At 44.4% G+C, this 26,399-nt stretch overlaps 1 protein-coding gene across 1 annotated transcript in view; it reads right to left on the bottom strand.

The window, feature by feature from the left end:
- LOC105448366 (flocculation protein FLO11-like) overlaps window positions 1-25,900 on the bottom strand; it is a 36,793-nt gene extending 10,893 nt beyond the window's left edge. The window contains 2 exon segments of the mRNA XM_011686888.1: window positions 25,553-25,613; window positions 25,826-25,900. Of these exon segments, the coding sequence (XP_011685190.1) occupies window positions 25,553-25,586 (34 nt within the window). The 5' untranslated portion in view covers window positions 25,587-25,613; window positions 25,826-25,900.
- Between the last annotated feature and the right edge of the window lie 499 nt (window positions 25,901-26,399).

Raw genomic sequence — 26,399 nt, 5'->3', positions numbered from 1 at the left:
AAGCAACGAAAAAGTCCGCGGGATCAGAACTTGCAGTGTGATCTGACAATGAGACAAATCTATTTCTATTTTTATATCTCTCAATAGATCAAAACAGAAAAGAAACTCCAATTATTCAGCGCAACTTATAGAAAACTGAGCGCGATCTTGAAATTTTCTTGAAAAAATGCAGTTATGAATTTATTTTTAATAAATACACTTTTTTCCTCGAACTTGACTTTCGCTCTGCAACATATCATTATTTTTCGACTCGCGCGTGCATCACGTTCGATAACGTGCGTCAGTGAGATTAACAGCAAAGTTATCTTTCGCCGAAAGTTAAAGGGTAGAAAAAAAAAGACATTCTGCGGTCGCCCGCCATTCTCATTCGGCACGGCCGCGTCGTGTAATTTACGCGGTGGTAATTTATGCGGTTTCGCAATCGGGCCCGGGGTCTCCGCGCGGGCCGCGCGGACCCCGTTGCACCAGTTGCAGCTATAATTATGCACAACTATCGTCACGCACCGACGATAGGTTAATGCACCAGAGTGCTCCATAAATTCGAGTTTGCCAGTTCGATCTGCTACCGTTATAAATACAACATAATCTGGTGTAACTGCAATGTTACATAAACGGCGATCGGATACTGAACAAAATGTCACTAAACAAGCGAAAGATTAAAGAGACAGAAGACTGGATAAATGTCAATAAAGTGGACCTAAAATTGGAGCATGCGAAAGGGAAGGGTTCGAGGAAATGAAAACGATACCGATATATTTACATGTTACAAATAAATTTACATTAAAATAAAAATACCTTTTTCTTGTTATAACAGAACGTTTTTTTTTTGCTTCGCGCCGAATGAAAGAGGCATCGTGAAAAATCGGAAGACACAATGTAACGAAAAAATAACGAGATAGTGGCATAGGCAACTTTCACCTCGCTTATCTAACACGTGCCAGACAGGTGTTAATTGTTACCGTCAGATTAAATTATATTCTTCGCTCCGGCTCTGTCTCTCATGATTCGTTGCGGCACGCTAATAGCCCTCTGGATATTCAAATTGCAAGATCCATATACTTTTTGTCGATAAAGATTTATGTAACGTAGTTATAATTGATTTACGGTTTATCGTTTTAATGATCCGTCGACACATTAAAGCACGAAAGCACGAAATAATTAATGTTACATATACATGAGCTTGTATATAGCTTATTATTTGTGAAATGTGTATATCATGAGAAATTGTATAAAATATATTTATACAAGTTTATTTTATTTTTAGAATAAAATTGAATGTATAATTAATAAATTTTTAATTAATTAGATTTATTTAGTGCAATTAAATGTTAAACATCTAAAGAAACAAATAAAAATGGTAACTCGGCCAAGGAACGAGCAAGGTATGATGTGACATGAAATCACTAAATAATAATATTAAAATCTAAAATCCAAAATAATAATATTAAAATCTAAGTTTAATCCAGAAAGACGTCCAAATGTTAAATATTTAAATAGCTCCATATAAGCTCGTATTTTTAAATTCTTAAAATTGCGTTAACATTTTTAAGTTGATTGATAATATGGCAGTTAGTCTACTAATTGTATTTCCAGCTGAGCGCTTTCAGCGCCTGCTTTCATCCATACCATTCCACAATTTGACCGTGAAGCGCTACCTTGCCAGCAATCGCACCTGTTCGACAATGCGATCGCGATACCTTGTAGTCGTTTTCTGCAAAACGAGTCGTGGCTTTATTGATACCTACGGGCGACTTTTAATTCGCAGTGCGCAAAGACGAACGGGCCTTTCACCGCGTGGTGGGCGCTCGTGTAAAATATATCCCGCGTATTCTCCTAGCGCGAGAGCCGCTCGCTCTCGATATACAATTATGTAATTCGGATAAAAAGGCGAAGGGATAGGAGAGAGAATATACGTTGAAACGACGCGTTGTGGCGTAAGTCGGCGAGACACAAAAACGATGGAACGTCGGATACGCCCGACGCTGAGACGTTTCGCCAATTATTTTTTTTATTACATACGCTGACCTTTCGTTCGGCACGACACGACGCGGACGGCTCGGCCGCGACGTCATGCGACGTCCAGCTTCCATCAGTTTCACCGCGGGCAACGGTGTTATTAATGCTGCATAGCTTTCTCGAGGTGAAAGAATATCCATCTTCATCGATTTCCTTTTGGGTCGAGGATACGAAAACAAACATGCGGTTGCCTACATTAAACACGACCGCACCGCTCTCTTGGTGTGCGTTATATTGATAATTGATTATTTAACATTATATATTCCACTCACATATGTTACAAAGAACAATATTTTTCTACGTAATAACAGACGAATAGAAAATTATCTTCCTGTAGAGATATGCTTCCCGTTTGTTATTTTAGACTAACTATGTCAAGTAGTTGGTACTTCATGGCCTCACGTACGTGATGGGCCTGTTCATAATCTTGAGAAACGTTACTAATTTCAATTTCCCAATTGACGATTGAATTGAAGATTATAATCGAATTATACTGTTTATCTTACGTAAAATTTTACTACGGTATCTGTGTAGAAATAATTTAAAAACTCACATATGCCCGGAAACTGCGTGCAAACTGTACTGTATCGCAAGAGAGAACGAGATGCGATTAGGGATGCTGCAGGGACGCGGAAAGGGCTGGATCGAACTACGCTGAAGGTGTCCCGTGCAAGAGACTAAAGAAAAAGGGAAAGGAGGAAGAAATGGAAAGCGCGGTCGCGCCGCACACGCGTCAGGATTCCACGGTAGAAACCGAAATTTCATAAATAATTCCTCGGGCATACCGCGCTCGGCCGACTGTGACGGAGTTCCTTGAAAACTCCTTGGCGTACTTCTCCGGTTTCAGCACTGATCTACTAGTCGCGCCCCGGACTTTCCTGAATTTCATTGATCGCGGACGATTCGGTGTCCTATTCTCGGCCGTTTGCCGAAGAATTCGAAGCGATTCCCCGCTTTACTCTCTATCTCGCGCTTGGAATCCGAAACATTCGAAAACGTTCGAATCGTTACGAGCGCGGTTTCGCAATCGCGGCGGAATGTTACGGACTTGTTGCCGCGGATCGTGCAATGTTAGTATCAATTTAATAACTTAATTCGAAAGCAATAATTCATTACAGGAAAATCCGGAAGAAACGAGAGGTCAAAAGACCAATATCTCGGTATTTTATTTATATCCCCTTTAGCCTGCATAAATCGCAGATCGATATTGCAGGAATGTAATTGCAAATGGACATTCTAAGTACGTAAGGATATTAATCTGGCTTTAAAGAGTTAGATGTGACGGCAGAAGTAATTTGTTGTGATTCATGAATGCAACATGATATTTACTGCTTTACTGAATTACATGCTTATGCGTTTCTACCCTCATTCTTAATTCTTAACTATATTTTAATCTATAATTTACGTATTTTCTAAAGCGGAAAACTATTTTTAATTTGGTTTCCGCTGCTTTTTTTTGTTACATCCATCGAAAATTTGTTTGACAAATTTATCTCGAGGTTCAAGAGGTGAAGGACCTTTTGATCGCGATCTTCCCGGAGATGCGAGATATCGTCGCTTTATCGACAAACGCGGAATTCGCCGCATGCATTTAAGCACGGATTCTTTCGCGCGGGGAAAAAAATCCGTACCGCGGGGACGTGTTACTCCGCGTCATTACGATCAGTAACGCGGTCGTTAATCATCGTCGCGATCATTTCCTGATGATATCGCGACGTACACGCGCGTGCATCACGTTGCATCTCAACGGGCGACACGGCGACGTAACAACGCCGGCGGAGCACGTGGCGCATTACGCATTACGGACCGCGCTACACGGTAGGTAATATAATCAATCCGACTTTCGTTCATTGCAATTTTCGCTTAATGACGCGCTCGCTTGCCGCGAGAAAGACGGGATTCCGCCGTCCGCGGGCCGGACCGTGTCGCGCTCCCTGCGCACACGTGTACGTTGTAATGGTCCAGATGTATATACATATACGGTTGCTCACTTCTTTTCTCACCGTGCGCAACCGCGCGCGAGGCGTATCCGAAGAAGCCGCGGAGAAGCCGCGGTATGATATAATCCCTTAGCGCGTAACACCTGTGTGAATCCCGTGACATTTAGAGCTGCCAGCTTTAGCCGGTCCGTCGCTCGTCTTTGCGCGCGCGCGCGCGCGATCTCCGATTTCGTCGATAAATTATCTCCTCTCCGGTATCGTCCTAGCCGCCGTGGCCGCCGCTGTCCTGTCCGCAGCATCTCGGGCCGATCTCAATGAGTGGACCATTTCATAAGCGCGCGCGCGAATCTCTCGCGAGCGACGTGAAAGCGTGCGGATCCTCCCACGCGGACGATCAACCTTCTCGGCACGAGGCAAGATCCTATCGATCTTTATGACTCTTTATTGCCGAGCAATCAGGAAGACTTATAAATAATTGGGTAATCTGTTAATCGGAGACGAGATAGCGATCGTTTGAGAGTCTCGGAGACAAACGATCGTTGGAGAAGTAACGAGGGGGAATTAAATATGAGAGTCTCTCTGGTATTATAAGTGAAGCTTAATGTCAATCAGCATTACGATCAATCTCGTGAATAAATAGTTAGGTACATTTATATTTCTATTAAATTATATTTCTGTTAAGAGCGGTGCATTGTGCTTCGCGATCGGTCGATTAGATTTAAAAATGATGAAGTGAACGGCTACTATACTTTGTTTTATTTCTGTTTAAAGATAAATAGGAGAGATATTCGTACTGCGTTTCGTTCGGAAATATGGACTGAACAAATTTATTAGATTAACCAACGCGGAGGATTTTTCTTTCTTGTTCCTGCAGCGCGCAAGTAGAAACCGCGATATAGACAAGGTATCAAGGCATAATATCGCAATTACTAACTTATTTTATTTCCTTCTAAAGACGGATATATGATGTTTGTTTCGCGTTGCTTTTAAAAATATGATTGGACAAATTCGTTGGATTAACCAAGGCGAACGTTTTTTTTTTTACATTTTACTCCTGCACATGGACCGCAAACCGCGTCAGACAAAGAGTATTAGGTCGCGCCATCGAACGCGCGAACGACTTAATTAATATCGACAATATCGCGCGTGGATCGTGGCGGGAAGTCGAAAGTAAGCGGGCTAGCTGACAGTCGCTCGAAATGAATCGTGGAACCGATCGTGTATCGGGAAACGGTTTCCGCGATCTTGTGGCGGACCAATGAGCGTACCAGGGAGGAAACAGCGCGCGCTTTTGTTAACGTCGGCGGCGTGCCGGATGATAATCGGCGACTCCGCGGGCGATAAATAGCGATTACACGCTCTCGTTCGTCCGTGCACGCGGCTAATTAACGGTTAATCGATCGGCAACGTTAGTCGCTCGGCGAGTCCGACGGCGAGAGATTCATTTCAGCCCGAGGCTTCCGCAACCCTGTCGCGGTAATTAATTCCGCTCCCCCCTTCCTCACGCTAATATTAATTGCGTCTGCATGGGAATAAATCGCGGATTCGCTCGGGCATCGCTCGGCGAGTATATAACATTGCCCAATCGGCCTTGCATACGTTAGTTTATAGGTCGTTCCGCGTAAATGTTAATTGAAGCTAAAGCTTGGCTAATTTTCCGTGTTTTTCTTTTTAAATTGTTCCACGCGCTGGCAGAAGGAGATGAAGAAGCATATAACTTCATCTGACGCATTTACGCGGACGGCCTTGTGTAAGGAAACAGACGACTTGCGGCAGCGAGATTTGTATAGCGGCGCGCAGTAAAGGTAACTTCTTCTCAAATTATCCGTCTGCATTACAGTTAACGGCGACGGGCTTTATTTTATATCCTTTGCATAATGACATTTTGATAGTTTTAATTCGCATTTACGTCTCTGTTCGATTTCGCAATCGACACAACCACTGCAACTTTGTATTATACGTGCTTTGTCCCCCTCTTTCTCCCTCGCTCACTCTCTCTCTCTCTCTTTCTCTCTCTCTCTTTCTCTTTCTCCCTGAAACGAAGACGTCTCAAACTCCGATTATCGCAATCTAACCGTCACTACCATTACCATGATATTACCGTTACAGTAGCGTCGCTCCGACGGCGTTACTCCATCAGGCGGGAGTATTGCTCAATCCCCTCCGGCGGCTCATCTCGGGGAGCCAGTTTTCCCCTTCCTCCCCCGCGCGGATCTCTCACGGCTGCACCATATACTTTTTACCCGCGCGAAACCATTCTTTACGCTGATTACTGTGATCGAGCGAGAAGGAAATCAAATTATTACACCGGCGGCAATTATACGCGCATCTCGCCACCCGGTTATCCCCCCGTTTTCTGATTCACGACTATACTAGCGCAATATTGCCCATAATTCTCGATATTACACGGGTGAGATCGAGAGTACCGCGAGTGGGCCGATGTTGCTTCGTTAATTATCACCTCGCTGTGATTAGATTTAAGCACGCCAGCATCCTCGATCGCATCGATTACGTTCCGCTGATCGGAATTATTGCGTCATGATTCACCCGATATATTTGCAGCGGTATATTTAAAGTAAGTAAATATATTATCCTGGCACTTACATCTCACCGACGAGAGCCCGAAGAGATGCATAATAAGAGAAAAATATCCACTTCTCCGAAGCGCTCGCCGATCGTGCGGGTCCGTCTGTCGGGAATCCGTTCCCTCGGAGATCGCGGAAACGCGACGGGCCGATGCGTGAGTGCCGCGCGCGTATCTGCGGGCATCTTAAGGATGGCACGTACGAGGAAGAGCCGCGATACGTCCCCCGCGATTTTACTGTGGCCTGAAAGGGCACCGCCGCGCGCCGGTGCGCGCATTATTGCGGAATCGCGTAAGAAGAGCACCTTTCACCTTCCGCGAGCTCACATAGATCGCCTTTATGTCGATACGTCCGCGATTACCGGCGTAATTTACGTCCGTCGGCGCGGGCATTCGACGAGTATCGACGCACAAAAACAGATGTTCTCCGTGTGTATACGGCAGTGAACCGCTGATTACCGATCTTCGTATAGCATTCCGAGAGCACCCGCGTCAATTAAATGCCGGTCGAATTCCTCGCGGAAGATTTACATTAGACTTGAGGTTCACATCAAGATTTACCTTGATTGAGTGAAACGGCACGTGATTTTATCACCGAGAGATACTTAACGCTGAGAATTCAAAATTTCAGAAATTTGTTGTATAAAGCTATAATTTATTTAGTTATCAGAAAAAAATAACCAAATGAGAAAATAAATCTCGCGGGATACTCTGCGTGAATACATTTAAAATGTCATTTGTATCTTTAATCGGCAAATCGTACTTTTGATGATCGATTTGATGTAATATTTTCGTAAATTGTGCTAAATCTCGTTGATGCAAAGCTGTTCTGTTGCCCGTGCACGTCGCGATATTACGTCAATTCTATCGGTGATCTGCGACCCACGCGATGAGCATAATCCATCACGAGAAAGTACTCTGAAAAACTAATCCTGGAAATCGGCTGATCGCAACGCGCGGATGCCACTTGAATAATTACACGCTGGAGCAGCTATAGTAACGCGGATGAATGATCTTCCTGAAAACGATCGCTACTCGAGATGCATAATTTCGAAACACTTCAGATTTTAAGGAACAGATCACGCGACCGTTCAACTCGTAGTGGAGCAATGTAATACTTCACGTAAATTCTATTGTTGAATTTAAAAAAATAAGGAAAGTGTATGCGCAGAATGTATACATTTTAATTAAAAACGCATGACATTCATGGCGCACATTAAATATGTTTTTAACATTTTATTTAAATCAAGTTAAATAATTTTGAAATAAAAATGCAACATACATGCAAGATTTTACAATGCTCTTGATTTCAAATTAAATTATATTTGAAACATATAAAAATATAAGTGTGTTGTAAGTGCGATGAAAAAGATTATCGTAGCGTTGAAGTTCGCAACAATGTTAGATGCGCGGAGGAAATCCCTTGAATCCGGAAGCTGCTGAAATTGAAAATAGCCGCGAAGGCGTCCTAGACGAAATCGTTTATCCAATTAAGATGTTAATGAGGGCTGTAAAAGATCGCTCCGTTTCCGTGTGTGTTACTCACTGGCTGTCTTGCTCCTCGTTTATGAGTCTTATAGATCATTTGCTTCAAATTAGCAATAGATGTCACAGCATATTAAATAAAAAAATACTATACAATAAATATATCAAAAGATGATACAATTATTATTTGGCGCAAAGTAATGCTTTAAAGATTGAGATTTATGCGAGACAGAGGTCGAATTTTGTTTCTAGTCTGTATTAAAAATGTGCGAACCACAAGTCATTCACCAGAGCGCAAAAACGAAAAAAAAAAATAGTAAAATCAACGAGACGAAAGTGAAGGTGAGCAGAGCGCCCGCGTCGATGAAGCGAACCATTACAAAACCGAGGCGTGATAGTAAAAGGATGAGAAGGTCGCGGATCGGTTCACTTTCTAACTGTCATAACATCCTGAAATAGCATGGAAAGAGTACCCGGCTAGTCCCCAAGCAGGTAGAAGACTCGTTGTCTTTCGTTCTGAAACAGCGAAATTCGTAATAAAGGTCGGCTCGTCTCGAAAGGTTATACGATGCAAGAAGATATCGTTAGGATTAAGGATGTATATGCGAGGTGTATTCAAGAGATATTCGTCATTCGCTTTATTCGCAAAAAAAAGAACTTTGATCGCGAATTCGGGGAATCGATTCTAAATATCGAAATAATTACTGATTTACGATAATGTTTCTAAAATAACATTAACATTGTTCTTAAAAATATTCATAATTCAAAATATTCTTGATCTCTCTTTCATGATAAGCTCTGATATGAATTCTGTTGTTTCGTGACAATTTAAATTTTGTCCGCACATCTATTAATATAATAAGCTACTTCCTACGATCGCCGTAATTTTTTTTTCTTTCTCAAAAAACTCAAATTATAACTAGGAAGACTTCAAAACAAAATTAAACTATAAAAATCTTCTTATACAAATTTAATCTTGTTTATGAAATTACCAGGTGTATCCAATGTACACGTCATCGCATTGCGCCGCTTGTGCAGCCGCCTAATGCAACGGGGAAATGGCACGCAGGAAGAAAGACGGGAGAGGTGCAAGAGGAGGGATACAGTTAGTTTCTTCAGCGGGATGAACGAGCCGGTATTTAAGGTCGAAGGAAGAGAATAGCTCTTACGCAACTGCTCGTTTGTGTCAGTTTGCAGGTAGGAGGTCGCGTCCGACTGAGAAGCGATAAATAAGTTCCGTGATATAACGAGGAGAGATCACATCGCCCTGTTGTGTGTCTTCAGGATATGACGACTGACGCATTACAATTCCAGCTCATATAATTGCGACAAACAATTACCAAAAAAAAAGAAAAAAAATAACTAAAAAAAAGAGAATTTTTTCGTGAAACATGCAGAAAAAACTGCCTGATAAGTAATAAAATTATATTGATTTTTAACGCCAGTATTGTTGATATCGCCTATATTGTGATTTATATATTGGATAAGAGTCATTACATAGAATGTTGTATATTACAATGCAAAAGAGCGCCGCGCTTCTTCAGAGTTTCTTCCCAGTCTCCAGTCTCTCTTCGCAGATTTTCAACCTCTCGTCGCAAGAAGCGGCGAACGAGCAAACAGAGAAGGAAGAGAGTATACGAGCAATGTCGGAAGTCCCGTATGTAAGAATTTAAATTGTTAAGCAAAGCCGTCGAGTCCCACGCGACTGCGCAGCACTCGAAATTCCCCGCGATGATCGTGATTGAGATCGGACATGTATCGGCGATGAGCCGCGCGCCGAGAGACTAGCGTCAACGAGAAACGCCGTGCGCGCGCGTATCCAAGGGTCGCGATTAATACGGCAATCGCAATTTGCATACTTCCGCCGCTTCCGCCCCGTACAGCCGCCGTTGACCTCCGACGACGGCTGCAACGGGCGCGCAAGAGTGTATCGGGAATATCATACTCCCGGTAGACGGACAGCAGAATTGCATACCTTCTGCACTGCCGGTAATGTCAAGGTTCAATTATTTTACAAGGCGAACGTTAAGGCACGAATTAATAAGCCGTACCGTTGCGCGCGGATTTATCGCTTCGCCGTACTCGAATTCGCATTAGCGGCGCCCGGCGATCCGGCTGCACTCGCGTGCAGCGAGACGTGTTCAATTTATCTTTGTTGTCACGTCCTTGTTTAATATAGTACGCTAGTTGGAAAATAACATAAAGGCATTTTTATTAACAATTTATAAAAATTTTAGTGAATTCAGTGACTCGTACAATATTTTAATTATTCTATTAGCGTATTCTATTAAAATTAATTGGAATGAAAAAGTTAATTTTATTAGCACATACAACTTTTTTGTTACAATCAGTTTTCTTAAGAGAAAAAAAATTAAGCACTTAAGAGCATTAAAACAGCCTTCTTCTATCATTTTTCAGAACACGCTATTAAAATGTTGTACGATGATTGCGGGAGAGTCTGCCTCGTATGGTATTTACTAAACAGCTTTAATCGTCTTAAGTGCACTTTTATTTTCGCAATTGAACATACTACAAGAAAATAGTCAACGGGATTCCATGAGTTAAGACTCCGTTAAGTGGCTCTCGAGAGAAGTGCTCTTCGCTTTTTTCTTTTTTCTTTTTTTTAGTTTAGAACGCATCAAGTAAGAAGCTATTAACGGCGATGGAAAAGTGACGGCGGCGTAGGAACGAGTTCTCCCGGGGTTTCGGCTGAATCAGCTCTTGGCATTTAGAAAAAGAGTCAACTTTTACAGTTAGCGGGAGGGGAAGGAGAATTGCGCGCGCGCGCGCGCGCGCGGACGAAGAGGAAAACCGGAGGTCATGGCGGTCCAATTGGCTGCTTAAATATTTATGAGGACGTTCTCCATTCGAGACGAGAGAGCCTAAGCAGCACCACCCGAATTCTTGTCCTTTGTAAACTTTCTCCCGAACGCTTTACGAACCGCACTTCTTTATTCCGTCCACTTTTCTCCTTCGCTCGTTCTGTTCACGGCGAATTAAAATGGTGTTTAGAGACGCATCAGTGCTTCTTGAATTTTTGGAACCCACATTTAAACACGAAAACGCATTTCAAATATATTTTAATGCCCAAGTAAGTTTTAATAAGATTTTATTGTTTTAATAATATTTAATTTAATTTAATTAATTTGAATAAAAATTTAAAAATTAATTAAGTATGATAACGATAAATATATAATCCATATTCAATAACAATACAGGTTATTAGATATGCATTACAACAATTTGCTGGAAATGCAACAATGCATTTTAAATTTATATTAATGCATAATAAATTTTAATGAAGCTCGATAGTAACAGATACAATCCGTTACTTAATAAGAGAGATTGTTTTGCAAGAAACCTGTTAAAAGTAATTTGCATATTGCAAAAGTTGTATAGAATTGGGTTATTTTTGCGAGAATTTTAGACGTAAGAGGCACTAGTGAAAAAAAAAGAAGAAAAACAAGTCATCCATCGCGTTCTTCCTTCTTTCGAGACATTGTCTTCTATAAATAAGTGCTCGTTAGCATAATTATGCGTCCGGGCAATCAGTTTGGAATGTTCCTTGGACGGAGCGGCGCGGCGACGTGGCGGACGATGCGCGGTGTCAATCCGGGTCAAACGACGTTTATCTAGCGTAAACGGAACGAAACGTGTACGTCGCGGACGCGGAGAGAGAGAGAGAGAGAGCGAGCCATAGGATCCCGAAATCCCGAAATCGCACGTGCCTCTGACGAGGCACGAGAAAATGCGAGGGGAGAAGGCGCTCGCGGTCCGTTTTCCGCTATACGAGCGAGCGCGCGAGTCACGTAACGGCATTACAATGCGGTTACACACCTAGTCATATATTTTCGCACCGGGGATACTATCGCGATTTTGCACAATATTATATCTCAACGAGTCGATATACGCGGTTGCTCGTGGATCTAGATTCAGCAAGGATAATTAGCCCGAGCTGCCATAATCTATCTTCCGCTTACCCGCGCGCGCGTAAGCGTGCAAGTACGTATGTATGTACACCGTTTCCTCCCTTCCCTCCCGATCGTGTTTCTCGCTCGGTAGTACTCCACTAAGGCGCGACTTCCGGCTGTATTTGCGGCAAGAATTATATCGGATTTCTGTGTCCTTTCCCCCGTGTGCACAATCATCATTAGTTTTCCCGGAGTTATTCCCGGAGTCCGAGATAGGAATCAATCAAATCTGACGTGTGTTTACGGTAAACATTCTCGCGCCGGCGGATAAATCGATACCGGTCGCGATAATTATTTCGGGAGGGAGAAAAAAGTCCGCGCGAGAGAGGCGGAGGAGATCGGGCCGGATTGTATCTCGCCTGCAGCGGATATCTCGCGCGGTGTTCGCGCTCGTAAAGCGCGCGCGCATACGGCGCTCCGCGGCGGTCTTGCGTATAAATTGAGACGTAATAATTCGCGATCCGCGCGACGAGGCGACGACAGGCGCCGAGGGAAGGGAAAGGGAAAAAAAAGGAAAGAGAGAAAAAAAATGCGACGCATACCGCTTCCCGATCGAGCTCGCCGCTCCCGCACTCGATCGGGCGGCCGCATGGCACTCCGTGTGTCGCGCGGGAAGCGATATCGCCGCGGCGCATTGCACGAGGAGGGGGGGACACATACACGTTGCATATATCGCCGATTGCGCTCGTGCGAATCCTGCGTAACACTTTCTAGAGCCGACATTACACCCGGCGGTATACCCGGACGTTATAAGACACCGGCGGGACACACACGTTGGAATAAATAGAACTTCGCGAACGCGTTTGAAATGTCCCCGGTCACTTGCGCTACCGGCGTGACGGCGGCGGCGGCTCGTTCGCGGTTGATTCTGTCAATGCGTGTTTCCGCTATTTCCAGTTCAATTCGTCAAAGCCGCACCCGCTTCCAATCCTTTCGATGATCTCTCACGAGATGCAGCATGCTATTCGCGAGGACGAACGTTGCGTGTGTTTTTTGTTAACTATAAACTCAAAATATATATATTCCCACATTTCAATTTTCCTTGTCTTTTATTATTAAAAAGTAATTAATATTTAAAAAATAGTTAAAAATAATAATTATTTTCAATAATTAGGAAAATTCATATTTTTTATTGTTCAAGAAGTTCTTTTGAAAATAAACGCGTCTCAGGTTGTTCTCGCGAGTTTCGTCCGATTTCCTGTGAGATGTACCAGATTTTCGATTTGGATCCTCAATCCGCGAGACAAGGCGGAATCACAGAGATTGCATGCACACGCGAACGTCTCACGTACGGACGAGCGTGCGCGAGAACGCGAGAACGAAGTCATTGCTATTCGCGGCCCACCACGGGAAACGGAAGTCCTCCATTATCCCCCGAGGCATCGGATACGCCCGTATCGCGGCACATTCCGTCTCAAACATGCCGACGAGACCGTTTGAAGGAAAAAATTTCCCTTCTTCTTCCGGACCTCCGAGCGTCGATCTCGCTCCGCGAAATACGCGGCAAACGGACTCGGGCACAAAGCGCGAGCGCGACCGCGGAAACTTGTTGGATATTTATGACTGACATTTTGCTGGCAAATAGCATGCGCAAATAATTTACGCAAATAACGTAATAAGTATATATAATATATAAGTAATAATAATTATATAGCTGCGTTATAAATGCGCGCGGGGCTCTCGCATGTTCTCAAATCCCGCGCGCGGCGCAGTCTACGCCGTCTTATACTAATCATTTATCAAACTGACCGCCAGGTGAAACCCGGCGAGGAACTAACGTCGCTTCTTTCCCGTTTCGGCCGACGATATTAATGACGCGCCGCCGGTTTGATTTGTTGCGGCTCGGCTCGACGAAGACAGCGGCGATTTATAATATTATAGTAATGCAAACTTTTCCGCGCGGTATGCGCGACGACACAACGTCGGAAGGTGGACTCGTATACTCGCGCAACCGCAAAGAAAGAGAGAGAGTGAGAGAGATAAATGAGTCTCGGGGCTCTCTTAGGAGAATTCATTCATTCGCTCATTCATCCGCGACGACGCGACGTGTCGATAAACAATCGCGCGAAAACACGTATATAGCGCGATCTCCGTATGCAAATGCGCGCCGTCGCGTCGTTCCGCGTCGCGTCGGCACGGATGATTAATCTTCATTCGCGCGGTGGAGAAAAAAAAGACGATTGCTTGAATCTTGATGCCGCGCTCGCGGCCTCGCGGAATCTCGAGAGCGCTCGGAAGTCATTGATCGCGGCGTGTAATGAGATTACACGAAGAGCGTCAGTCATAATTCCGCTTAGTGAGAAACGTGCGCTGATAAAGTAACATCGCGGTCGACGTCAATCAACTCGCTCGGATTAATCTGACGTATCGCTCGTCCACGCCTTGTTAAAGCCCGGAAATGATTTCGGAAGTGCGGAGCGCTGCGGCGCATTTCAACGTTCATGAATATATCCGTGATTTTAATTCCCGGATTAACTCCCGGCTGACAATTTCGTGCGTGCGTGCAGTACGTCGATAAATTCAAATGGACGAAAATACACGACGCGGATAAATTAATCCAACGGATTAAAATTGATAAACCGATAAAAGTGAGTGCCGATAAATGAATTAGCGTGCCTGTCGCGCGGCGGGTGGTTTCGCGACCGGTTCGCGAAAACCGTCGTCGCGCGCCGCGCCGCGCCGCCGCGAATGTCCGCGGACGCGTGTTGCATATGCAACGCGGGTGCCCGAGATATCGGCACGCGTGAAAGTCGAGCGATGACGGGCTCTCCGGGCCCTCGGTCCGCTTTAATTGCTCGAGAGAAGCTCGTGAAACCGATCGTTTCTGGCGAGCGCGCCGCCGGCCGCCGCGCCGCGAGAAGCCGACCGCGATGGTTTATCGCACACGGGAGGAAGTGGATTATTACAACGACTACACTCACCCGGGCACTCCCTTTCGACGGAATGTCCTTCGCGTCGCGTCTGTCATTGTTCCCCGCGCCGTTTCTTGACCGTTTATTTCCTCGGCCACCGCGAAACGCGCTTATTGTGAGAGACCGATCGTTAAGTACGATAGAAGTGGAATTGGCAATAATGCGAGAAGAACAAACGAGCGCGCGAAAGTTTGTTTGCACCTATTATTTTACAATTTTACATCACACACACATATTATACAATATATATTAAATTTATTATTTAATGTATATAGAAAAATAAATTTATTTTATATATAAATTTTATATAAATTTAGATTTATTTAAATTTATTTTTATGCATATATTGTAAGATATGTGTGAAATTATTGTCAGTCTTCTTTACAATTTTCATCGTTGTTCGAGATTCGAGGTTGATAGCACAAATTGCAAAATACTCACTCATAAATGCATATTTGTCTTCGAATTAATTATGATAACTTTTGTTAAACACGTTAAAAATTTCCTCTTCTCCTTTCTCTCTCTCTCTCTCTCTCTCTCTCTCTTTCTTTCTTTCTCTCCGTTAGCGCAATGTTAATCGATGGACTCGCGGAAAAAGCGGAATTTACGGCAAGGTAGAATCCATTACAAGAGAATACGGTAATTTAGCGCTGCGAAAAGGTTTTACACGCCTTTTACGGCAGGCAGTTCGTTCCGCAGGAACGAGAGAAAACGAGCGTGTGTCGGTGCACACGTGGTAACGCGCGGTACACGTGGTAATACACGCAATTTTCAATTGTAATCCGTGCATCTTTCTTTCCGCCGCCTCTCTCCTCCCCCTCTCCCGCCTCGCTCGCGCGAACGGCGCGGCGGCGGCCGGCCGCGTTCCACAAAGGAGAACCCTTACATTAATCGTTAATGGACGCGCAAATTGTTCTCGGGAAACGGCGTGGAAATGAACGACGCTTCGCTGCGCTGCCGCCGCAATCGGCGATGGCGAAATTTTCCTGAGATCACAATAATCACTGTAATTAGCGTCGAATCGATGAAGTTTTTCCACACCGCCGGGTTCCGCCGACCGTGAGACATGAAGACTTAGGAGGACTTAATCCTCTCTGAAAAGGTGGGGGGAGGAAGGAGGAGAGCGAAGGAGAGCGGCTAACAAACGGCGGAGTCGCGCGGTTGCGGAGGAAGTTGTACGCACTATTGTCTCTCTTTCGGGCGTTACGCATTAATTAGGATTGTTCGGACATCGGGCGCGGGGATATTAATTAAGACGGTCTTCCTGCCGAGACCATCGATACGCGATGGCGGCGTACATTTCGCTCATTTCGCTCTTAATAACGTAGCATCGCGTGCATAATAAAAATTTGCATAGAATCCTATTATTTGTGTGAATCTCGTCTGGGAGTCCCGCACAGATGATCTACACTCAGATTCACGTGATTGATTTACGTTTAGAAATCTGAATTATACATATTCCAATATGGATTTACTCCAGAAGCGCGTAAGATACGAAGATCTTTAATTTTCTGTAAAGAGAGAACATTTCTCTATGGAGAAAAGTTTATTTTGAAATGACATCAACGTTCCCCATTTTTATTCTTATTTCTTTGTTAAATTTACGGCCTTCAAGGCGTCGCAATCTATCGAGATACAAATTTTACTGAACGAAATATAGAACGTAAGTTTAACATTTTACTTACAGCGATCGTATCGAGTCATGAAGGATCGCGGCCGAAGGTATAGAGATTTCCAGAAAGAGATCGCGCGATAATAATTGGATAACTTTCGCGGTGATACGCGAGCGCGCTTGGCCGGCGATTAGTCAGACATGCGGAGGAACGTTCCGGAATTCCAGCAATGGCATAAACAACCGCCGTGGGATATTGCGAGGTGGCCGGAATGCAAAAATCGCAAATTAATCTCGTGTCCGGTAACGGCTGGCGCGGCGCGCGAGACAAGGACGCGTCAGCCGCAACTTTTCCCGGCTAACGAGAGAACTCGGTAACGTTATTACGGGCAAAATGGAGAGAAAAAAGGAGAGAGAGAGGGGGGAGGGGGGAATCGACGGAACGTGGAAAGGAATCGCGCGGTCGCGCGCATACAAATGCATATAATGATAAAATGCAATCTCCGAACGGGGGCAACGTCCCTTTCTCTACCGACGCGTTTGCTCCCAACCCCCCTCCCACCCCGCCCTATCGAAAGCGTGGACTGGCGACGAAGGACGGATATACGAACTTTAATCCAAAACCCTGAAGTTGAATTGGATTGGTACCAGTTTCAACGATAATTTTCGTCGATAGCTCGTCGGCGCCGGAGCGACTCAACTTCTGCTGGCTTTGAGACGTAATGACGGCGAAAGCGGAAAATTGCGAACTTTCAGTAGGATCAAGTATAGAAGCGCACATTTTTTTTCAATTTAAATTTTTCCAAAAAAACGGAAATAAGTATACACAGGATGTCCCGAAATTCGCGAATCAAAATATCATAGCAAGAAAGTCTTCGAGAAATTAAGTAAAAAAGTTATTTGTAAATTTTTATTTCAAGCAATAGTTTTTGAGATATAGAGTTTAAATTTAGCCAATTATAGATTACGATTAAATGGAAACATGTCCGTGAGCGCATCGTAGTGTCAGTGGTCGCGCACTTCACGCGAGTACTAATCCATAAGTGGCTAAATTTAAACCCTTAAATCTCAAAAACTATTGCTTAACATAAAAATTTACAAATAACTTTTTTACTTAATTTCTCGAAGACTCTCTTGCTATGATAATTTGATTCCCGAATTTTGGGGGACACCCTGTATAATGGATTGTAATAGAAGTTTGTTTTTTAATTTGGAATTTTTCCTCGGCGATTCTACTCTAATTGCATCGCCGTCGCATCTGCATGAGATGTGTGAAGTGATAAAAGTGAAATTTTGAAGGGAAAGGCATGGGTGAGGTAAGGTCGTCGTGCGAAGTTCAGAGCCTTCCTTCGATGAAAGAGGCCATTGTGTTGCCACGTCGGAAGATATTAATTAGTATTAACGAGAGAAGACGGACGCGTTCACGCGCGTCGTTTCCGTCTCTGCGACTTCCTACGACGCTCTTATCTCGTATGTGAAGATGGAAAATCACTAAACGTGGTTTCCCGGTTTGAATTTGGGAAATTTGATGCAAGAATAAGATTCAAATAGAAAAGGTTTATAAATTTTCAATTTTCAATAAATTTTCAGTTGCTTTAACTTAAAAAATTATGTGTCAGTTTCGATAAAAGTACATCTGCTCCCCTCTTTCTCTCTCTTTCTCTCTGTAAAAAATTAATTTTATAGTGTAAATGTTAGATATATTTAATTTTCAAAACTAAAAAATAATTCTTAATTTCTCATAAGCAAATTTCCGGATTCCAATTTTGATTCAATTTTTCATCTTTGAGGAATCACATTAAGCACGTGACGAACGAGCGTGCTCGCATCTGATCGGCACAGGTGCGCGCAGATCCATAGTCTTGCTTGATCGATGAAGAAGCTTCATTCATTCGAGCGGTCGTCGCGAAAAAACTGTGGTCAAGTGTTAGTTTCAGCAAAGAAGCAAATTTGCACCAAGTTCTTCTTTTCTATAGAATTGCAAAATTGCAAATTCACTAAATTCCTTTAAAAAACTGCGCTATTTTCTTATAAAAATATATATTGTGGTAAATTATGTAAAAGAATATTTAAAAAATTGAGAGAAGCCTGTTTATGAGATTAAGCATTTATGTTTCGCTTCTTAATATTTGCACAACGCGTTTCAATGATATCGCTGGAAATATCTAAGGAAAGAATTAGTAACAAAGCGACGCTGAAAATATTTTTCCCGGCGGATAGAGAAACTCTCGCCAAACTTATTATTTCGTAAAGGCGGCCTGGGCGTGTTGCTATCGCAACCTAAGAGCGCGTTTTATGGATTGAGTCGATTGGCCTACATTTAAGAAAAGAAAGTGCACAAAGGTGTCAAGAAACTTTTTGTTTATCCGTATTTGTTACTCCGTAACTTTGTTACACGCATTCATTATGTAAGGCTATCGGGTTTTTGTTAAATTATCTGAGGTATATAATGAGTCATGCCGGTAAATTTCCCACTGTATTTACAGAGGCACTTGCCTCGAAAGGTCGGCGCGAGGAAAGCGAAAATTTTCGCGATTACTTTCCTCCTACTCACCGTCAGTTTGCGAAAGTTTTCCGACGTACGAGGAATGTTTCAACCTCGGCCGATTTCGATACTTCGTTTGGCACGACGCTCGATCGTCCCGGCGCGGCGATTTCGATAGCGCGACGTAACAATCGCGGTACAATTACGCGAATGAATTTTTCTTTCTCCTTGAGCGATTCCGTTAGTGCGCTGCGTGATCGAACTTGTTTTTTCGCGGAGGTAAATACCGAATCGACCGGAGCGTACACGTGCGAAATCGCGACGCGCGTCACTGAACTGGCGTTTCCGTCTCTTGCGATTTCGCGAATTCCGCACCGTAATGAGCGTAATTCGTTACGACGAACGAAGAATAAATCACATAATCATTTTAAGGCGAAAGCTTGAAGTGATTCAACACTTATTAGCATTACATTTAGGGGTTATCTACAATCGCGCGCGGGAAAATTTAATATTTGTCTAATGATTTATACCTACTAATAAATCAAATTTATTTCTTTGTTAGATAGATATTGATATTTGCTGCAAACAATATGACAATTATGAAGAGATATTACAAGACTATATATCCAATATTATTATATTAAATTTAAAATGTCGTAACTTTTAGAAGAGTAAATATATTTTTATAAAAGTCTAGGTAATTATGTTTCTTCGACGCAATATATAACCGTAAAGTAACACAATTATATAATAATAATCGCTATTACCGTCACGCAAGAAATAATAAATAGCGCTATCGGCCGGGCGATGAAGATAACAGGACTAAAAAGGATCCATGTCGCAATAATCTCAGACAGCCGTTTTAAAAACCTCACTCACACGTCAGGAACTGACGGATAAACGTTATTTCAGCGCGTTTAATAAAAATGCGTTTCAAAAGAAATCGAAATGGAGAACGAGGTGAAGCGTTCTCGGTATTTGCAAAGCGTTACCGATGGCACACTTTTTTTATTATGTTTTGGCCGCTAATCCAGGCTGAGTAGTTAAACACGAATTTATATATCCGTGTATCCTTTATCCCGAATATATCTAAATGCGCTGCGTCTTATATGTACATTCATCGGTTTAATCCTCGAGATGTGCCTCTGTATCCTACAAAAACACCTCGCATTTCCGACGAATAACATTTTCGACATCGCGATCTTGAGTAAATTCAAGTTAACAAATTTAATGAGATCAATAAAAATTTAGTGAAATCAATTGCTCAATCGGCGCGGTTTGCGAATTTATTTACGTAGCATTGCGTGATTACGCAATCGCATCATACGTATCCCAATTAAACTCGCTGAGCCGGAAGAATTTAATTGCTTTTCGCGAATAAATGGGACAGCTAGTCCGCGAGGAAATGCGAGAGCGGAGCAAAAATGCCCACACGCTCGCTCCCCATATCTTCTCGATCGCTTTCGGTACTTTTCGATTTTTTTCTTTCTGGGTCCTGTCGGGGCAGACGCGGAGGCCGCCACCGAAAGTGCGTGGCGCGGTCACGCGGGGCGATCCGTCCGGCCGTGTGAGAGAGTGAAATTAAGATCGTGACTGACTAATGTGCGTCTTACGTGACATCGGGAGAGAGACACGCTTCGAAAGGTCTAACCGCATCCTTGCGCCGGAGTTACGCGATTACGTAAGGAGAAAAGTGAGACACGCACGTACACACATGTCGAAGGAGTGAGAGAGAAGAGAGAGAGAAAGAGAGGGAGCGAGAAGTATCGAGGAACGGGACAGAGAAGTTGAGGAAATGTGTATCGCGCGATCGAGCGGTAACTCGTGTCAACTCTTATCACTCGCCGATTTTTCTGGAATTGTTACGAGCCAGTTGTACGTGTCGTTTGAAAAGAGAAAAAATAAACAGGAGAGAGACCAATAAAACGGGATTATAACGCTCGCTTTTATCCCCAAAAAACAAAAAAACAGGCTGATACTATTTGATTTTTTTATACTCTATACAGCAAGATCATGCAATAGCGCGTACGAAATTTGCAGCGCAACAATTATGTAATGCATAATTAAATTTCGTGATTTGTAATTAAAATTTCGTGTTACCATAGTTGATTTTTTTCACATGCTCCAGTGTTTCTCCCGCGAGTGATAATGGCTTTTGCCGGGATTAACGAGACGATTGTGCGCGGTACAGAGAGTCCTGGAAATTACCCGTGAATTTCTGCGTAATTCATTTCTTATACCTGAATACGACGCTAATTCAGGCACAACGAGCGTTCTGTTGGACGCGTATCTGCTCGGAACAAATGCGAATTTTCCATTATCGCGCGCGCAACGCCACGCGGCGCGGCGCGGCGCGGCGCGGCGCGGCGCGGCGCGGCGCGGCGCATCAATCGAACACGGAGCGGAGTGAAAGCCAATCGCGGGCATTGTGCGCGCGAAATGAAAAGCACATTGAAGATTGCGCGAAATTACGTAAAAGAAATTCATCTTCGCGCGCGCACGCGTGGCGTCGCGCCGTCGAAGCGTCGTCGCGTCGCGCGGTCAGCAGCCCGTGCGGGACGCAGAAGTCTCAAGATTAATTATTTTCCTACGTTCGCGCGCGTTTTACCCAACTTCCACGCGATTGCGCAAGCGAGTAATGTCAATGGGAAGAGAGGCCTGGGCCTCCGAGGAATGCGGGACGATCTTTCATTCGACAGCCTTTCATCGCACAATTGAGATATTTCGGGATATCTTCGCTTATCTTTTAGATGCTTCAGTCGCTTGTGCAAAAAAAAAAAAAAGAAATAATAACGGTCAAAGATCAAAATATCATGAGAAATGATGGGAGACACAAAGTGACGCTATAAATGTTGAGAAGCAAGATGGGATATTAATCGCCGAGGCTATTGAAGCGCGCTCGAAGGTATTCCGCCAAACTGACGGCGATGTCAAAGATCTGCCGCGCGACAAGTCCTGGACGCACGAATAGCGACGTTAAATACACCTCTATATGTATACCTCGCGCGTCCGCGGCTATTTACTCTCGCGCGTTACATCGCATGCTTCGCAGTCGCGGCGACTTTCTTCGTGCGCGCCGACAAACGGGTCCCCGGCGCGGCGCGGCGGTGATCGATCCGCGTCCCCGACGTCTCTTCCCGGCGACTGTTTGACCCGTTTAATGTTTCAACCCGCAGCGATCGTTGGCCGCGCGGCTCTTTTTTTTTGTTTTAACTCTCCCGCGGTCTTTCGCCAGTCGTGGGCCGGGAATGCAAAACGGCCCGCTCTCCGCCATACGAAACGTTTCCCCGTAGCTTTCTACCCCTCTCGCGTTTGCTTTGCATTACGCGGGACAAACTTTATTGCCGCATTTAACGCCGCGCAGAGACTCCGACTCCTTCCTATATCCCATTCTGTTCCGGCGCTTGTACACAATTTCCTCTTTTTATTTCTTATGTAAGAGCCTTTTCTTCACCGTCATCCCGTGCGTTTTCAGCTCGAATATTGATCTCATCGTGTTACGGTTGAGAAATATAGAATGCTTATTTTTTTAGCGTTTCTTCCGCGATTCGATGTTTTTCTGTTGCGGTACTTCCTGAACGCGATTTTGTTACATGCGCCCAAACGCGCTCTGTATTCTGATCACATTAGAAATTTCATCTCGGGTCTGCAGTTGTGTCGGAGACTTGAGATTCACGTGGCGAGCGCAGAAGTGCCGGAAGACACGCGGAAACGCGGAGATCAAGCGGAGTGCAACGCGCGTACGTGTTAATTAAGGCAGAAACAGACTTCGGATGAAAGTCACGGCTACATAATGACGTGCTCCGCTTGCTTTTTCTGCGAATCTATCGCGTAACGCAATCGAGTTGCGGCGAGTCGGGCGCGCGCGCGTGCGGAGAAAGTGAACGAATAGATCAGTCCCTTTGCCAAAATTCTGTCGGAGAGATTAATTTTCTGTTGGCGATTTACAGAGATTAGCCGTATCGGCGCGATGTGGAATGCGTTTCTGAAGCGAAGAGAAATGGACCTTTTTCTCGCAAAAGAGGCACCGCTTCCTATCCTTATAATTTTATCGACGGCGGGATTAAGACGGGATTTATCGGCAAATTTGCATGCGGCGTGTACCTGGGAACGTCCTTGACGAACGGAAGCTCGTAAAACGCCGAGGATAGAGGTATCCCGCGGGCGGGCCGCGATAAAACGCGCGCAAACGGGTGATGAGACGACGATCGGCTCGGACGCGTCTCCCACGTGTCGCGACCGCGATGCATACATACGCTCGTCGCGCGGATATCCCACGGAGGCCGCATTCCGTCCGCGCGTCGTCGGCTCCTCAATAGACGGGTACTTTTTATGCGGAACGTGTAGAATCCGCAGATATATCGCTCCTGTCCCGCGCGCGGTGCGTCATCCGGGGCCGCATGCGAGTCCGCGCGGGCCTCGATTATTACGGCCCCGTATTCGCGTCCCATATCTAGCGCGAAGCGCGTGGGCGTTCGATTGCACCTTTTATTTGTCTAGCGTCGAGGAGCCGTATATACATATGTACGTGTTGCATGCAATCTGATTACGGCCCGAGAGCCAAGCCGGCCGCGGCAGTGCAGCGCGGCTCGGTAATAAATTTCACGACGCCACGCGGCAGATAATCGATAAGAATCTTCCCCTCGCGGTGGAGATTATACGGTTATTAACAAAGTACGCGAAGGAATTTTTACGTCAATCGCGAAATAGAAAGAAAAATCTTCGAAAGCAACTTCGCTTCTGTACACGAGAGCAACGATCGTGGATGAAAAAAAAACTCGAGATAATATATATTCAGTAAAATGTATGGAAAGCTAAGACAATAAAACCGCCAAGAAGGAGGAGTTGCGCAAATTATCGCAAATTCAAAACACGCTTTGTTCTCCTGCACTCTCTTGAATCCTATCAATCGCTTACGAAACGGCGCGCTGCAACCGCGCAGCAAAGGCGCCCATCATCCGGCCACCCCGGTAAATGCGCGCCTTGAGAGAGGATCTCGGGATTTACATTTTATACCTCGCGAACGCAGCTGGTGGTCTGACGAGGCGCATAACGCGCGATTTGCACAGAATGCCCGTATCATCCTCTCGCGTTCTCCGATTCTCGATCGGCCATCCGGCCGCCGATTATCGCCGGCGTCGGGCACTCTTCCACATCCGCGTCGTCCTCACGCGAATTTACGCTCCGCGGGCCGTGATCTCTCGCGCGCTAACGGCGTTAACCCGCGCTCTCGGCCCCCTTGGAAATTATTTCCATCCTTCAGGGGCCCGCCATAAACCGGCGTCCGGTATCACACGGACGTGAAAATATATGGCGGAATTTTTATCCTCGTACAACACTTCGCCAAGGTACTAATAACATCTGCGGAATTTGCGCTTCGGACACCTCTCAAGTTTCACGCGTGTTCTCCAATTTCCTCGGCTGGAAATATAAATTCCACGGTACCCCTCTTCAATTCTTGCGCGAACAGACTTCCCTTCTATTAATTTATCGGACATACGTTTCGTATATTTTATAAATTTATATCGCAGAATAAATATTAAATTTTAACATTTTTTTTATATGCATTTACACCCGTGTCTTTTTCTCAACGTCGATCCACAGCGCTGATTGCGCGAGGCGATTCATTCGCGATTCTCGCGGCGTGTCCCGTCGCTCGCTCGCGCGATTCATTTGCGATTCTTAAATCGTACCCGATCGCCACGCGCGTGTTTACATCTACGTAGGAAACACCTTGGTCTCGGCACGAAAACCCAGTTAGCGGACGAGCCGAGCTGAGCCGAGCCGAGCTGAGCCGAGCCGAGCTGAGCCGAGCCGAGCTGAGCCGAGCCGAGCCGGGCGTCTCTCTCTCTCTCTCGAGGACATCCTCGAGATCGCACGCACGCGAGTCGGAGTGTGCGTAATCCTCAGAAAACGCCGAGGAGGACCCGATCGTTATCGTGAGACGTCGAGTTTAATACATCCTGCCGCGGAGGATGATCTGCCGGGGAGGAAATGTCGCCTAGCTGCATACAAACACACGGAACTGAAATCGCGTCTCTCCGGCGATCGCGAATTAAGGATTAAGTAATCGGAAAAAGTAAAAAAAAGGCAAAGTAATGAGAGAAAATTTGATTTAATTTCCCTTCCTAAGCGAAATTATTATTTCGTCGTACGATTATCTCTTATGTTAGAGACATTCCGCGAAATTTAAAGATATAATCTACAGTAGTTTGAAATTCCACCCACTTTTCTTTGCTTTATTCGTAAATTAAAATATGTAAATTAAATTAAGTAGATGATGTATTTCATTTACATATGTATACATTATCATTTATATATGTTATTTATACTTAGATAATATATATTATGTATATGAATATATATATATATTATCTCTATATACATATTTAAATAATAATATATACAAATTAAATAATAAATGATGTTTATGCTCTATACTTTATTTTTCCAATTTTAAATTGGGGACGCTTATTATAATTTAATTTGAATATATGATGTAATTGTACTTTCGCTATCAAGATGATCGAAATATCGTGAAACTTACCCTGCAGCAAAAATCCATGCAGCGCGAGGTTCATGGCTACAATATGATTAATTTCTTCAGCCTGGAAAAAAAAGACATCGCTAAAGTCGGACGGTTGTTGCAAAATAAATCAAAAATTAAATTTCGCAATACATTAATTGTCGTTACAATCACGTATATAAATATTTCCATCGTATTTCCATCGAATTCATTTAAATATAAAGATTAAATGATGCGGAAATACTTTGCATACTCTTAATAGTCCGTAACAGATAGATAATAAAATTGTCTTACAAATGGAGAAAGCGCTTCGTATAATATCGAGTATATAACGTCGGAAGCACGACGTCAACGTCAAAACGCTAATGTTATTCTAACAATTTGCTCTCTCGGAGGGTAATAACGTAATAACTAGCCACGCTAATTGCTACTAAATCGCCCGGAGGCGTAAAGGAATTAACCGAGGCAAATAAACTCGTCCCGCCGCGCCGGTCACGCCGGTCTTTGTGTGCTCTTGCGGACGGTCACTTCGAAGGACGTGTGACATCTCTATCGTCAGTGTCAATATTTATCTGGAAGCACACCCGGCACGGGAAGATCGAGGAACAAGCGCCGTTCCAATACCGCGCGCGGCGGCGCCGCGCGTTTGGCGCGCGTCGATCTATCGGGCGCCCCGAGCCGCCAGCTAATTGCCCGTGTACTAATTAAGCATCAACTTGGGCAACTCCTCGAGCGAAAGTCCTTGGCGGAACAGTCAAGAACGCAATTTAAAGAGCGATTCTCGACCAGCGTTTCCGCGGCTTCATAATCTCATCGCGATCGGGCAAGAACTTCTTGCCTTACTACTTTTCCCCTTTTTTCCGCTTTA

Source organism: Wasmannia auropunctata, unplaced genomic scaffold (genome assembly GCF_000956235.1).
Source record: "Wasmannia auropunctata unplaced genomic scaffold, wasmannia.A_1.0 LD336088.1, whole genome shotgun sequence".
Taxonomy (NCBI): Eukaryota; Metazoa; Arthropoda; class Insecta; order Hymenoptera; family Formicidae; genus Wasmannia; species Wasmannia auropunctata.
The sequence above is the reverse complement of the archived record's forward strand: the minus strand, read 5'-3'. Positions and strand labels throughout refer to the sequence as shown.